The sequence below is a fragment of the Oncorhynchus clarkii genome, chromosome 7, assembly GCF_045791955.1.
Source record: "Oncorhynchus clarkii lewisi isolate Uvic-CL-2024 chromosome 7, UVic_Ocla_1.0, whole genome shotgun sequence".
NCBI lineage: Eukaryota > Metazoa > Chordata > Actinopteri > Salmoniformes > Salmonidae > Oncorhynchus > Oncorhynchus clarkii.
In genome coordinates this window covers 56,582,999-56,598,463 of record NC_092153.1, presented here as the reverse complement: position 1 = coordinate 56,598,463, position 15,465 = coordinate 56,582,999, and the positions used below count along the sequence as shown (strand labels likewise).

At 42.1% G+C, this 15,465-nt stretch overlaps 1 protein-coding gene across 2 annotated transcripts; it reads left to right on the top strand.

Annotated features, from left to right (window-relative positions):
- The first annotated feature begins 167 nt into the window (after positions 1-167).
- LOC139413513 (epidermal growth factor receptor kinase substrate 8-like protein 3) lies at positions 168-14,214 on the top strand. 2 transcript variants are annotated; one of them, XM_071160996.1, is made up of 20 exons: positions 168-257; positions 1,660-1,756; positions 1,887-1,957; positions 2,102-2,166; positions 2,305-2,463; positions 6,856-7,005; positions 7,116-7,192; positions 7,290-7,420; positions 7,649-7,806; positions 7,928-8,042; positions 9,133-9,206; positions 9,320-9,394; positions 9,597-9,742; positions 9,872-10,049; positions 10,147-10,178; positions 10,280-10,376; positions 10,568-10,675; positions 12,788-12,873; positions 13,032-13,164; positions 13,264-14,214. In XM_071160996.1, exons 2-20 carry the CDS (start codon positions 1,683-1,685, stop codon positions 13,294-13,296), a joined length of 1,962 nt encoding a protein of 653 aa, XP_071017097.1. In that variant the 5' UTR covers positions 168-257; positions 1,660-1,682; the 3' UTR covers positions 13,297-14,214. The 2 variants fall into 2 exon arrangements, with proteins under 2 accessions (XP_071017097.1, XP_071017098.1); XM_071160997.1 differs by having other exon boundaries at positions 7,293-7,420; positions 13,264-13,419.
- Positions 14,215-15,465: the final 1,251 nt, after the last annotated feature.

Here is a 15,465-nt window from a genome sequence, read left to right as displayed (position 1 = left end):
TTTCACTCCTGTGTCAACATCTATGACACACTACACCAACCTACTGTCAACTTCATGGCAGTCACTTCATGAAACAGAGTATGATATATAAATAGAGTAATCACATCAGTGTATAAGAGATCCAGGTCCTAACCTTCCAGACATTGTCATGTGAGAGCAGTAGAGTAGAGGTGGTGTGCTGCAGTAGAGACAGCTTCTGTTTCAGAGAATCCTCTCGCCGCAGAGCCTCCTATGGAAAGAGATGCACCATAATACAAGTAAGTTTCTGACTAAATGGCATGTCTCAATTATATGTATTATCATTACAGATTCCAATATAGAAGCACTTGCAGCAATCTAAGGAGTCAGCAGAGCAGGATTACACACCTGTAGATACTCAAAGAGTTGAACAAGGTCCTACATAGGGGAGAGGGAGAGAGATTTTTACAATAGGCATAAAAGATATTCCCAACGTGGAGCATTTCTGGCATTTTCTCCCATAAGGAATTTGTCTCAACAGTAACACCTTATTGAGTGCTGTCCCTCTATTGGATCAATGTGCTCTTGACTCTGGACTTTGCCCTTGTCTTTTATGTGGTACTAAATCTTGGAAGTATTTGTTCCGCAATAAAAACCCAGGCCTGAAATATGAGTGGTATCGGCTTTGAAGTAGAAGAGACAAATACATTTATCCACAACAAATAACACAGAAAATACATTGGCGGATACAACAGGTAAGGTACCTGTAACATCTATAAACCATAGGTTGTCCTGTGTTTGTTTTCAGTGTTTTTCCTGGTGAGAGTTTGATCAGCTAATGAGTCCAGTGTTGATTTAAACCATTTTTTAATATAGCTGAGTTAGTGTATGAGTATCTCAAATGCTTACTTATACAACATATAGGCCCCCTTAACCTGCTGTAAGCTGACTTATATTGAAACTATGTACATAGCTAGCCCTAATTAGCATTGGGATGTGATGATAAAAATATGATGTGTTGCTAGGTGTCAAATCCATAGCTAACCTATAATAAACCATGATAAACCGTCTTCTGTCATTTATTAATGCTTAACGGATCAATGTTTGACTTTACTTCAAACAATATCAACATTTTCAGCCGCTTGTGTTGCTTTCGTTTCAACTAATAGGGTGGATGGAAAATGTAATTAAGATTTGTTGTTTGCACTGTTCATGTGTGTTTGCACATCTCAATCATATAAATTAAGATATCACAGAAGCTCACAGAGCTTTGAGGTTTCTGGTTTCAAGTTGTTGTTTCCTTTGGGATCTATTGCAATAGTACACAACTAATATACTGTAAACGTCTAAACATGGTCTTTAGGCTATACATACAGTGCGCTGTACTGCCTGTAAAAACATAATGAATGATTAACACTAGGGTTTATGAGGTGTGACGACTAAAGGTTTGTCCTCGTGGTTCAGCTCAGCTCTGGAGTCTGATGTTACTCATTCATAGCACATCCTGTATCAAATCAAATGAATATAGTCATGACAATAACAACAATCACAGGTGAGTGATTTATGTTACTCTATCACTAGCCAATAAGGTGGAATTAAGTATCAGTTGCAATTGCAGCAGTAGTTGTATTACGCTCTTGTGGTTGAGGTTGTGCTGGTGTTCTCCTGTCTTTACTGTCTCGATGTCTCCTTGTGTTACAGTTGGGTGAACAAGGTGTTTAAGGATGTACAGGACTAACAGTCCCTATGGCTTTGACTCTAGCAGTTACGCAGGATCTGTCCAGTCCATCCAGTCCAAGTAGGTGTTCTCTTGTGTGCTTGCATTGTGGCTATAACCCGTTTATGTTTCTTTCTCTTCTTAACTCTTGTATATTCTGTCTCTGAAATTGAATCTATATTATGCTTTTCTCTCAATTTTCTTCTGGCAGTGGCTATTCAGTGGATGATCGGTCATCACAGATATCAAATCTGTCCAGACCAAGTGCCAAGTCAATATATAGTAAGTAAAGAGAAAACATGACCATTAACATTGACTATTGACCTTGAGAAATTGAAACTGATTACCTAAAGCATTGTTTATTATAGATTGTTTTGTGAAAAGCAACCATGCATAACGGGTTAATCATTCCATGTATCCCATCAGTGCAGAGGAAGGAGTATGCAGACTCTATCACCAAGATTATGGACAAATTCCATTATAGAGTAGAGGTATCGTTTTGGTTTATCCAATATGATTTTACTATGCTCATCATCTAGCCATGATAATGGTCTGCCTTTGATCACAATAGATACTCAGCTATTTCTGTGATATCATATGCTTATATAAACCCTGTGTCTGTTCTCCAGCATCTGTTCACCTGTGACCTGGATGGTGGGGAGGTGTGTGATGTGAATGACTGTGTTGAGAGGCTGAATATACTGGATGGGATGGGTAGGGTGTGGGGGCAGGACATGGTCCTGGAGGTGCGGGATGGGAACCTGCTGCTAACAGACATCGAGACCAAGGTTGGTGCACACACTTTACACTTGACACTACAACATTAGGTGGGCAAAGCTATACCCATAGTTCACTAGCAGATATTAAGTGTAGTAGTTCCCAAACTTTTTATAGTCCCGTACCCCTTCAAACATTCAACCTCCAGCTGTGTACCCCCTCTGGCACCAGGGTCAGCGCACTCTCAAATGTTTTTTTGTTGTTGCAGTCATGTAAACCTGCCACACACACACACACACACACACACTATTACACACTATAACACACACTATAACACACTATAAGATACCGTTTTTGTCACAACCTGGCTCTTGGGAAGTGACAAAGAGCTCTTATAGGAACAGGGCACAAATAATAATATAATAATAATCAATGAATTTGCTCTTTATTGAGCCATCTTACATATAAAACTTTATTTGTTCATCAAAAATTGTGAATAACTCACCACAGGTTAATGAGAAGGGGGTGCTAGAAAGGATGTACATAACTCTGCAATGTTGGGTTGTATTGGAGAGAGTCTCAGTCTTAAATCATTTTCCACACACAGTCTGTGCCTGTATTTAGTTTTCATGCTAGTGAAGGCCGAGAATCCACTCTCACATAGGTACGTGGTTGCAAAGGGCATCGATGTCCTTACAGCGCGATTTGCCAAGGCAAGAAGCTCTGAGCGCTGTCCTTGTTAATGCAGACAGAGAAGAGCTCCAACTTCTTAATCATAGCCTCAATTTTGTCACGCATATTGAATATAGTTGAGGAGAGTCCCTGTAATCCTAGACTCAGATCATTCAGGTGAGAAAAAACATCCCCCAGATAGACCAGTTGTGTGAGAAACTCGTCATCATGAAAGCGGTCAGACAAGTGACAATTATGGTCAGTAAAGACAACTTTAAGCTCGTCTCTCTATTAAAAAAACGTGTCAATACTTTGCCCCTTGATAACCAGCGTATGTTGTAAAAGCGTTACATGGTCGCTGCCCATATCATTGCATAGTGCAGAAAATACACAAGAGTTCAGGGGCCTTGCTTAAACCAAAGTTAACCATTTTCACTGTAGTGTCCAAAACGTCTTTCAAGCTGTCAGGCATTTCCTTGGCAGCAAGAGCCTCTCGGTGGATGCTGCAGTGTACCCAAGCTTGCACGCGCGTTACCACTCCACTATGTCTTCCTGTCATGGCTTTTGCGCCATCAGTACAGATACCAACACAGCTTGACCATCAAAGTCCATTTGATGTCACAAAGCTGGCGGGCCGGGCGCAGTGCACGCTTACCAGGTAGCCAGGTGTACGGTGTAACACATTGGTGCAGCTGGCTTCCGGGTTGGCTGTGCATTGTGTCAAGAAGCAGTGAGTTGTGTTTCGGAGGACACATGGCTCTCGACCTTTGCCTCTCCCGAGTCCGTACGGGAGTTGCAGCGATGAGACAAGACTGTAACTACTACCAATTGGGTTAAAAAATATATATACAGTGCCTTGCGAAAGTATTCGGCCCCCTTGAACTTTGCGACCTTTTGCCACATTTCAGGCTTCAAACATAAAGATATAAAACTGTATTTTTTTGTGAAGAATCAACAACAAGTGGGACACAATCATGAAGTGGAACGACATTTATTGGATATTTCGAACTTTTTAAACAAATCAAAAACTGAAAAATTGGGCGTGCAAAATTATTCAGCTCCTTTACTTTCGGTGCAGCAAACTCTCTCCAGAAGTTCAGTGAGGATCTTGACCTAAATGACTAATGATGATAAATACAATCCACCTGTGTGTAATCAAGTCTCCGTATAAATGCACCTGCACTGTGATAGTCTCAGAGGTCCGTTAAAAGCGCAGAGAGCATCATGAAGAACAAGGAACACACCAGGCAGGTCCGAGATACTGTTGTGAAGAAGTTTAAAGCCGGATTTGGATACAAAAAGATTTCCCAAGCTTTAAACATCCCAAGGAGAACTGTGCAAGCGATAATATTGAAATGGAAGGAGTATCAGACCACTGCAAATCTACCTGGCCGTCCCTCTAAACTTTCAGCTCATACAAGGAGAAGACTGATCAGAGATGCAGCCAAGAGGCCCATGATCACTCTGGATGAACTGCAGAGATCTACAGCTGAGGTGGGAGACTCTGTCCATAGGACAACAATCAGTCGTATATTGCACAAATCTGGCCTTTATGGAAGAGTGGCAAGAAGAAAGCCATTTCTTAAAGATATCCATAAAAAGTGTTGTTTAAAGTTTGCCACAAGCCACCTGGGAGACACACCAAACATGTGGAAGAAGGTGCTCTGGTCAGATGAAACCAAAATTGAACTTTTTGGCAACAATGCAAAACGTTATGTTTGGCGTAAAAGCAACACAGCTCATCATCCTGAACACACCATGCCCACTGTCAAACATGGTGGTGGCAGCATCATGGTTTGGGCCTGCTTTTCTTCAGCAGGGACAGGGAAGATGGTTAAAATTGATGGGAAGATGGATGGAGCCAAATACAGGACCATTCTGGAAGAAAACCTGATGGAGTCTGCAAAAGACCTGAGACTGGGACGGAGATTTGTCTTCCAACAAGACAATGATCCAAAACATAAAGCAATGGAACAATGGAATGGAATGGTTCAAAAATAAACATATCCAGGTGTTAGAATGGCCAAGTCAAAGTCCAGACCTGAATCCAATCGAAATCTGTGGAAAGAACTGAAAACTGCTGTTCACAAATGCTCTCCATCCAACCTCACTGAGCTCGAGCTGTTTTGCAAGGAGGAATGGGAAAAAATGTCAGTCTCTCGATGTGCAAAACTGATAGAGACATACCCCAAGCGACTTACAGCTGTAATCGCAGCAAAAGGTGGCGCTACAAAGTATTAACTGAAGGGGGCTGAATCATTTTGCACGCCCAATTTTTCAGTTTTTGATTTGTTAAAAAAGTTTGAAATATCCAATAAATGTCGTTCCACTTCATGATTGTGTCCCACTTGTTGTTGATTCTTCACAAAAAAATACAGTTTTATATCTTTATGTTTGAAGCCTGAAATGTGGCAAAAGGTCGCAAAGTTCAAGGGGGCCGAATAATTTCGCAAGGCACTGTATATATAAAAATCATGTTGTCCTGGTTTCCAGTGATTTGAAGAAGAGGATGTCTTCCTTAATTGACCCCTCATAAACGCAACAGACATATACCAGGAGATGTGCCAGGCCCGTCACGTCTTTGCATACAAGTCCAGCTTGTATGCAAAGCACTAATTGTTTCGAAACATCTCAGATGTGTCGTGAAACAGTGTTGTTTGATGAAGTCATTGTCTATATAGTTTTTTTGGCCTTTTCTCCCAGCATTGTCCCAGCCATATCTGCGGCAGCAGGAAGAATTAAGTCCTCCACAATAGTATGGGGCTTGCCTGTCCTAGCCAATCAGTTGCTCACCATATAAGATGCTTCTTATTAACGGTATCGGTTGCTTTTATACATGTCTCACTACTCGAAAGTTGTCTTTATTCTCGCTCAAAAAACTGGCTTATTTTTCAAATTGTCATGTTTCGTTTTTAAATGTCTGCTCAAGAGTGAAGGTTCCCCGCGAGAGAGTAACGGTTAATGTGATTGGCTGTTTATTATTTGACTAGGCTACCTGTATTTGACATTGTGTTGTTATTTCGCTGAACGCTAAACATTAAACATTGATCTTTAATTTCTTGGCAATTTCTCACATGGAATAGCCTTCATTTCCCAGAACAAGAATATACATGAGTTTCAGAAGAAAGGTCTTTGTTTCTGGACATTTTGAGTTGTAATCGAACCCACGAATGCTGATGCTCCAGATACTCAACGAGTCTAAAGGCGGCCAGTTTTATTGCTTCTTTAATCAGAACAACAGTTTTCAGTTGTGCTAATGTAATTGCAAAAGGGGTTTCTAATGATCAATTAGCATTTTAAAATGATAAACTTGGATTAGCTGACACAAAGTGCCATTGGAACACAGGAGTGATGGTTGCTGATAATGGGCCTCTATAAGCCTATGTAGATATTCCATTAATAATCTGGACAAAAAATGTGCTTTTCTTTCAAAAACAAGGACATTTCTAAGTGACCCCAAGATACATATTGTGCACAACACAAAATACATACTGTACACAACACAACATACATACGGTACACAACACAACATACAGGTTGTACACAACACAACATACATACTGTACACAACACAACGAACAGGCTGTACACAACATACAGGCAGTAATAGTTATGGTTTCTGTTTGTCGTTTTACATTTATCTTTGCCTTTTCAAATGTACAGATGGCTTAAAAATCTCTATCAGTTCTGATTCATGACCTACTATTCTCTTATCACCTCCCCCTCCTCCCCTCTCCCCCTCCTCCCTTCTCCCCATCCTCCCCTCTCCCCTCTCCCTGTGTGGGGTTTAGGAGGAGCTGGAGTCACTGCCTCTGAGCAGCATTGTGGAGCTGAAGGCTGTGATGGACAGCTGTGTGTACAACTCCCTGCTGACCGCGACCGTCAAGGACCGCAGCAAGAGGACCACCAGTGTCTTCATGTTCCAGTGTGAGGACCTCCGGGTGAGGAGACTGTTATTTATCCCTGACCTTGTCACCAGCCTGTATTATGATCATTATGTTACTCTCATGTTTCAAAATGGTTTTAAATGGATGTTGGTGATTCATTTCAGGCCGATTTCATTAAACGGGACCTAGAGAGAGCACTCCCTCACCAGAGAGATGACTTTAGCAATCACAGCAACAACAGGTAATAACAGTCTACAAATGCGTATAAATTGGTGGTTTACTGTAGGTTATCACATTATATGCTCATTTTCTCTGGGTAAACCTCTTCTCCTCTCTAGCAGGGTCAATCTAGAAGTTATGTCTGGCCATCAAATTGTTAGGAATCATCAGAAAACTGGCCCACCCCCTGAGCAGAGAGAATGGACTCCTCCAGAAGAACCCTCAGCTCAATGGTGCGCACCGGACTATGGTAAGTCAATGGCATGCTCCAACCCAAAATACCTCTGTAGTCATTGGAAACCATTGATCAAGAGGACTACGGTTGTGAGCTTGTCTAGATCACTGTAAGAAACCCTGAGACGATTTGGTCAAGGGTTTGTTTCCAATGTTAATGACAGATGAATAGCTTTAGTCAAGGTGATGCCAAATATCTTGAAATCAAATCAGTTCTGTATTTATTAATGTGTGTGTTCAATAGATGAAGATCCTACACCTACACCTACACCGCCCATGCCCAGAGAAGAGCCCTCTCCTCACAGGAAGGAAACCTCAGTCCAACCCCTCTTTATGGAGGACAAGCCCGAGACAGCCCCTGTCTCTCATCCACGCCCATACGCAGAGACTGATAGGAATGTGGTCAGTACTCTGCCTATATTAATACATTATTAATGTTAGCAGTACTGTGGACGATTGCTTAAAGTACTTTTAGTGGGTTGCATATGAATATTGTACAACATTTTCTTGTTTTTTTCCACAGGACATCTTGAATCATATTTTCAATGATATTGAGATGTTTATGGGCCAAGTCGCTGCTATAGCAGCCAAAGCCGAGATGAAAAAAAAGAAAAAAAAGAAGAAGAACAAGGATAAAGGTGATTTAGAAATGTATTTCCCCTTATTCCAAAAAAGGCTACACCAGTGGTTAAATTGGGCCAGAGCTACTGTATGTGTCCAAAGAGAAATGTAGAATAAGGGTATGATAAACCAAAGTAAGTGTTAGGGTAATGGTGGTTAGGGTCAGGGTAATGGTGGTTAGGGTCAGAGTAATGGTGGTTAGGGTCAGGGTAATGGTGGTTAGGGTCAGGGTAATGGTGGTTAGGGTCAGGGTAATGGTGGTTAGGGTCAGGGTAATGGTGGTTAGGGTCAGGGTAATGGTGGTTAGGGTCAGAGTAATGGTGGTTAGGGTCAGGGTAATGGTGGTTAGGGTCAGGGTAATGGTGGTTAGGGTCAGGGTAATGGGGGTTAGGGTCAGGGTAATGGATAGGGTAAGAGTTGAGCTGGGGTGTGGACATGAAGCTAGGGTTAGGGTCAGGGTAATGGTGGTTAGGGTCAGGGTAATGGGGGTTAGGGTCAGGGTAATGGATAGGGTAAGAGTTGAGCTGGGGTGTGGACATGAAGCTAGGGTTAGGGTCAGGGTAATGGTGGTTAGGGTCAGGGTAATGGTGGTTAGGGTCAGGGTAATGGTGGTTAGGGTCAGGGTAATGGTGGTTAGGGTCAGGGTAATGGTGGTTTGGGTCAGGGTAATGGATAGGGTTAGCTAGGGTTAGGGTTAGGGTTATGGATAGGGAAAGGGAAAGGGTTGAGTTGGGGTGTGGACATGAAGCTAGGGTTAGGGTCAGGGTAATGGATAGGGTAAGGGTTGAGTTGGGGTGTGGACATGAAGCTAGGGTTAGGGTTAGGGTTATGGATAGGGAAAGGGAGAGGGTTGAGTTGGGGTGTGGACATGAAGCTAGGGTTAGGGTCAGGGTAATGGATAGGGGTTGAGCTGGGGTGTGGACATGAAGCTAGGTTTAGGGTTAGTTCGGTAACCAAAACTTGGAATAACCTTAAACCTAATCTTGGCTCCCCCACCTGAACCCATTATTTAACCCCTAGGATATCCCATATTCAGGTGCAAGATGACATTGGGAAAAATATGGTCTAAGGTTTGAGTTTTTTGATGCCATTTGTTTCATTTCCGAGGCATTGACGGCATGCCACCAGCAGAGGAGTTTAAAATCTGTCTCCACAAAATCAAATACGGGTTCAACCTTCTGGTGTGTATTCAAATATCTCTGTTATTTTTTTGTTGTGGACTCATGATTTAATAAATGCTATTAATTTAATATGAGAGCTTAATCCAGTACCTTTTGTCTGTTCACTGTGATAGGGGGAGCTCAATGGAAAGATTAATAATCCCAGCGCTCCGGAATTCGTCCACTGCCTCTTCTCCACCCTGGCATTTGTAAGTTACTGCTTACTCGATCTTTGTTTTCAACACAGGGCTTCACCCATGATCATATTTTTCAACGTTATGTTTTGAACCTGCCTACCTTCTGTCCCATTTGATCATATGAGCAAATGAATTGACAGTGTATGATAACTTCCCATCAATGAGTTCCGTGCGCTTGTTTCCCACCACTTCCGCTACCCCCTCCCTCCTCCAGGTGGTATCCCACTGCCCTGAGGAGCTGCCCCCCACCATCGTGGCGCCCCTGCTGGAGCCTGAGTGTATCCGTCTGCTGAGTGAGGAAGCCACCCCTGAGGAGGACCAGCTGTGGCAGTCACTGGGAGACGCCTGGAACATCCCCAGGTGAGAATCAGTGATTAGTAGTTTATCAGGGAATTGTGGGAGTTACTGTCAGTCAAGGGTGCTCTGTGCATACAAATGTACTTCCATACATTTTGACAATGGCTTCCTATGTCCCTGATGGGTTATCAGTACAAAATGGCCCGAGGATGATGAGGACATCCCTACCTACACTCTGGAGTTCTACGATGGTTGGCAGCCCCCAGAGGTGACCCACTCTCCCCCAGGGAGAGAGCCATCGAAGAGAGCTCCTGAGAGGAGGCAGCAGAGTCAGAATCAGAGTCAGAGTCCATTCTCCACCCCTGAAAAGGTAAATACCCAGTGAGCTGCATATTATAGTTCTCTATAGGCTGGGTAGTTTCAATAAGGTTTCTTTCGATAAGTTCTTTCAAAATATTCCCCTGTAGAGTTCGGCCCAATGGAAGCCTTCACCATCACGGTATGCATTAAGAAACAATTATAAACTATTTAAAAGCCATGGAAGCATTATGGATACATGTTGTTCTGTGTGTGTCTATAGTTCTATGTATGTGTTTTCAGTCCAGATGAGCCAAACTCCAGTTACATGCGTGTGATGTATGACTTCACTGCAAGGAACAACAGAGAGCTGAGCATCTCCAAGGGAGAAGTGGTTCAGGTGAGCACTTTGAAGTCTGCCTGCCTGCCTGCCTGCCTGCCTGCCTGCCTGCCTGCCTGCCTGCCTGCCTGTCTGTCTGTCTGCATGGCGCCTGCCTGTCTGTCTGTCTGCCTGTCTGTCTGCTGTCTGTCTGCCCGCCCGCCCAAGAGGAGGTTTTGACAGAAGCATTTGTGTGCTCTGTGCTTCCACAGCTACTGGACATGTCCAAGAAATGGTGGAAAGTAAGGAGCGACAGAGGAGAGCAGGGCTTTGTGCCCAACAACATACTGGAGTCAGTGGACAAGGAGCAGGAAAAGCAGGCAAGATACCCCAACACCCAGCAACACTTTATACTGGAACGCCTGCTGTGTGTTATTATGTTGTGTATGCTCCATGTGGGGAACTCAGACCCGTGTTACGCCTGCGCAAATGGAACTTTATTCCCTTTCCCTTATTCACTTTCTCTCTGCGTGTTCTGACCTTCATCTTAAGCATGAGGAAATGCATGTGACAGCCAGATATTAGTTTGGGGAGGTGAACACAGAAAAATGGAGGTGTGGCAGAGGTGTGTCTAGAGATACACCTGTTCTGACCTTGACTTAATTCCCTCATAATTCCAACACCTTTACTCGCGAGGAAACCATGAATAAGGTTGAGCACCTGTCAGTTCCAAGTGAGAAAACATCTACTATTTCAAAAAGAAATAACGCCATTCTCCATGCACTGTAAAGTATACATTGATAAGAGCTAGTTAAATTAGTTATACGTTTGGAGAAGGGGATTGTAATTACAAATGTTTCAGATGATTTTTCCTTATTGCTGGAGACGAATGTGAAGCCCGTCATATGTAAGCAAACTATAATTCATCTCAACATGACATGTATTTCGGCCCCTTTTCCACAGTGAATTAGGCTATAAATAGCTCTGCTGTTATTCCCAATTTTAATTGTATGTTTACACAATTTACGGGGATGAAATTTGGCTCAACCTACCTAGTTGATTTATGCACTCCAGAATGTTTTAATTATATACCTGGGCGTTTCTCCGTTTTTACTCCCAAAAAGCTTGTTTTGGTCATGTAGGTACACTACATGACCAAAAGTATGTGGACACCTGCTAGTCATACTAAAATCATGGGCATTAATATGGAGTTGGTCCCCCCTCTGCTGCTATAACAGCCTCCACTCTTCTGGGAAGGTTTTCCGCTATATGTTGGAACATTGCTGCAAGGACCACAACCACAAGAGCATTAGTGAGGTTGGGCACTAATGTTGGGTGATTAGGCCTGGCTCGCAGTCTGCGTTCCAATTCATCCCAAAGGTGTTTGATGGGGTTGAGGTCAGGGCTCTGTGCAGGCCAATCAAGTTCTTCCACACTGATCTTGACAAACCATTTCTGTATGGACCTCGCTTTGTGCATGGGGGAATTGTCATGCTGAAATAAGAAAGGGCCTTCACCAAACTGTTGCCACAAAGTTGGAAGCACTCAATCGTCTAGAATGTCATTGTATGCTGTAGCGTTAAGATTTCTCTTCATTGGAACTAAGGAGCCAAAACCATGAAAAACAGCCCCAGACCATTATTCCTCCTCCACCAAACTTTACAGTTTGCACTATGCATTGGGGCAGGTAGAGTTTTCCTGGCATCTTCCAAACCAATATTTGTCCATCAGACTGCCAGATGGTGAAGTGTGATTCATCACCCCAGAGAACACGTTTCCAATGCTCCAGAGTCCAATGGCGGCGAGATTTACACCACTCCAGCGAACGCTTGGCATTGCACATGGCGATATTCTGCTTGTGTGTGGCTGCTGGGCCATGGAAACCCAATTCATGAAGCTCCCGATGAACAGTTCTTGTGCTGATGTTGCTTCCAGAGGCGGTTTGGAACTCGGTAGTAAATATTGCAACATAGGACAGACAGTTTTTACGCACTACGCGCTTCAGCACTCGTGTTCTGTGAGCTTGTGTGGCCTACCACTTCGCTGTTGAGCCGTTGCTGCTCCTAGACGTTTCCACTTCAAACTAGCAGCACTTACAGTTGACTGGGGCACAACTAGCAGAGAAGAAATGTGATGAATTGACTTGTTGGAAAGGTGGCATCCTATGACGGTGCCATATTGAAAGTCAATGAACTCTTCAGTAAGACCATTCTACTGGCAATGTTTGTCCATGGAGATTGCATGGCTGTGTGCTCGGCTTTATACACCTGTTAGCAATGTGTGTGGCTGAAATACCCAAATCCACTAATTTGAAGAGGTGTCCACATACTTTTGTATATATAGTTTAAGTCTGATTACCAAATACTGAGAAGTGCTTCAATCAAAACGCAAAAAAAGTAATAGATTTCCTAAGTCTGAATCGAGCTCCATGTGTTTAGTGCACTGTATTAGTGTGTAATTATCAAGACTTTATCCCCCCCCCCCCCCGTTAGGAAACCAGTGGTCCTCCCTCCCTAACCAAGAGGTCCAAGCCTGACCAAGTGAAGGCCTGGCTGGAGCACAAGGGCTTCAGTAAAATGTAAGAGCACTCAAACTCCCAATCACATTAACTATAGATTATTGATCTCTGTATGCATACATGTGATTGACTACAGTAGTTATAAAGTGAGCATGAGAAAATTACAATAAGTATTGTATCTCTTTTCCATGATTTGTTCATTCCTCCCTCTCTCTCAGCACGGTGCGCTGTCTGGGTGTGCTGAGTGGCTCCATGCTCCTGGGGATGACAAGAGAGGAGCTGAAGATTGTGTGTCCTGAGGAGGGGGGGCGGGTCTTCTTCCAGCTCCAGAACATCAAGTCTGCCATGGCTGTAAGTCCCACACCACTCTGTCTTTAGCAGTAAAACTGTTGATTTATATCCTTGTACATGACAGGTAACAAACTGATTTGTTTTTCCTTTCCACTCCAGCTTGCCAGTGAGGTAAGGCCCATAGAGCCTTAGGACGGGAGAAGACAAGATGACCAGAGAGTCACAGACGAGTCGGGACATGAAGTTTCAACCCTTGAGCTTCAAGCTACAAATTTCCGCTGTGCAGTAGAGAAAATAGTGATTATATACACTGAAAACAAAGTAAGCAGAGTTGAGTTAGAAGTATGTAGGGCGGACGTATCAAAGCTCTAGTGTTAGAAACATTTAGTAAAAATACTATTTGTGCATTTGATAAGATCCAATACTTAAAGACAGATTCTCTCTATATATATTCTGTATCAACTGTTTTAACTTAAATATGTTTAGCATATGTATTGTATCAAACCAGTGTTGATGCCACTTGATTCTATGATTGATCTTGATTAATTTATTCAAGTCACCATTTATACATGTAGAAATATATGTTAAGTGTTATATAATACTTTATGTATCTTGTTTTTGATGTATCTGAAATGTAATCAATTGATATACATTTTATTTTGGTAGTGATATGTATGGACATGTAAGTCCGTCTGTATCTCTGTAAACTAATCATGTATCTCAATGTTGGCTCTGTCTATCCATATAAATCACTTGTATTATTTGACTTAAGTAAATTAGCTGAATGACACCAGCCAACAACTGAATGAATGATGTAGGACACAACACGTTAGATGAATAAGCATGCTTTATTTCATTTTTCAGACGTTACACATGTACCATATCAGAAGCATTTGAGTAAATGTAAAACATTGGCATTCATTTAAAGTCATGATAGTGACTACAATAGACTTAAACAAATGAAAGACAACCATGTCAATAATAAAACACGTGCAGAGAACCTTTCATGGAAAAACATTAAAATGTCTAAAACAATGAATGATTGAATGAATGAATGGAGGCACAAAACAAGTCAACAAACTCTTTGTATTAAACATAATGAAGTGAAAAGAATACTATGTGATTTTGCAATGAGAAAATCAATTGAACAAAAAACAAAACTCGCAGTGTGATAATTGACTGATTAATTGGTTTGTGTTCTGTGATGACAACACACTGTATATCACTACTGCCCAAGACTCTTTGCACTACTGAACACAGTGCAAGAAAACAAACAGCATTTGACTTATGTCTTCCAACTTTGTTTGTGTGCTCTTTCGATTGGAACAAAAATACATATGGCAGTCCTTAGTGAGGTTTGATAAAGTATGGTCTATGGCACCAGTAGAACCAACAGGTTCGCTAGCATTGTAGTTTATAAACAAGCAAAGAAACTCAACTCATTTTACAGATGGAGACCAACAACAGGAGTTCGTGAGGTTTTGAAAGAACACATCTGCGAACTCTGATGGACAATCTGAAATGGGCGGACGGAACTGAAAAGGTAAAGGTCAACGAAGTTGTTGGGTCCCTCAGTGAGCCACACCTGGATCTAAACATGGATGTCTGATCGTTTATCAAGTAACTACACACATCCTACTCCACACGACGAGACACAAACCCTTCAAATCATCCATGCATCCTCTAATTCCCTGCAAAATACGATTTCAAAGAATCAAATCAAAAGTTGTACTAAACGGTTGCTTGTTTTTTAAAGCCCTCTTTGGGTCAATCAAAGAGAAACAGTGTTCCAGTCTATGGCTGTATGTCTGTGGGAAGGATTACAGTGTTTGAGTGGGTGTTTAGGTGTGAATGTACAGCCAGATTATATAGGCAGCTCTGGCTGAGTTAAATGTCAGAGGGGATACCCATTATGGCTCTGGGTCCTACCATTGATGAAGGCCCCTCCAAATAACCCTAGCTAACTTGATCAACATCACTCAATATTCTACTGAGAGAGAGCTACATGGAACACTTCAACAGTCCTAACACAACAAGAACACCAGAAAAACGATTAAAATACTAAATAATAAAAGAATATACATGGAAATATTGAGTCCAATTGTAAATCTAGTGAAAGACAAGGCCAATAATAATATGACAAAATACATCTCTCTGCTTAAATAAGGGCAGTTTAAAATGATCTACAGCAACGAAACTTCAAGTTTGTGATCTAGATATTGATATACTGTTTATATAAACCTTTTATTTCCATAGCCTTTAAAAAAATACACTTTATATATTAAATCCATCCCCATGTTCAGCTTGTCCTAAATGATCTGGTTTCTCAAACATTTACTCGTATATTTTGTGTGGCTTTTG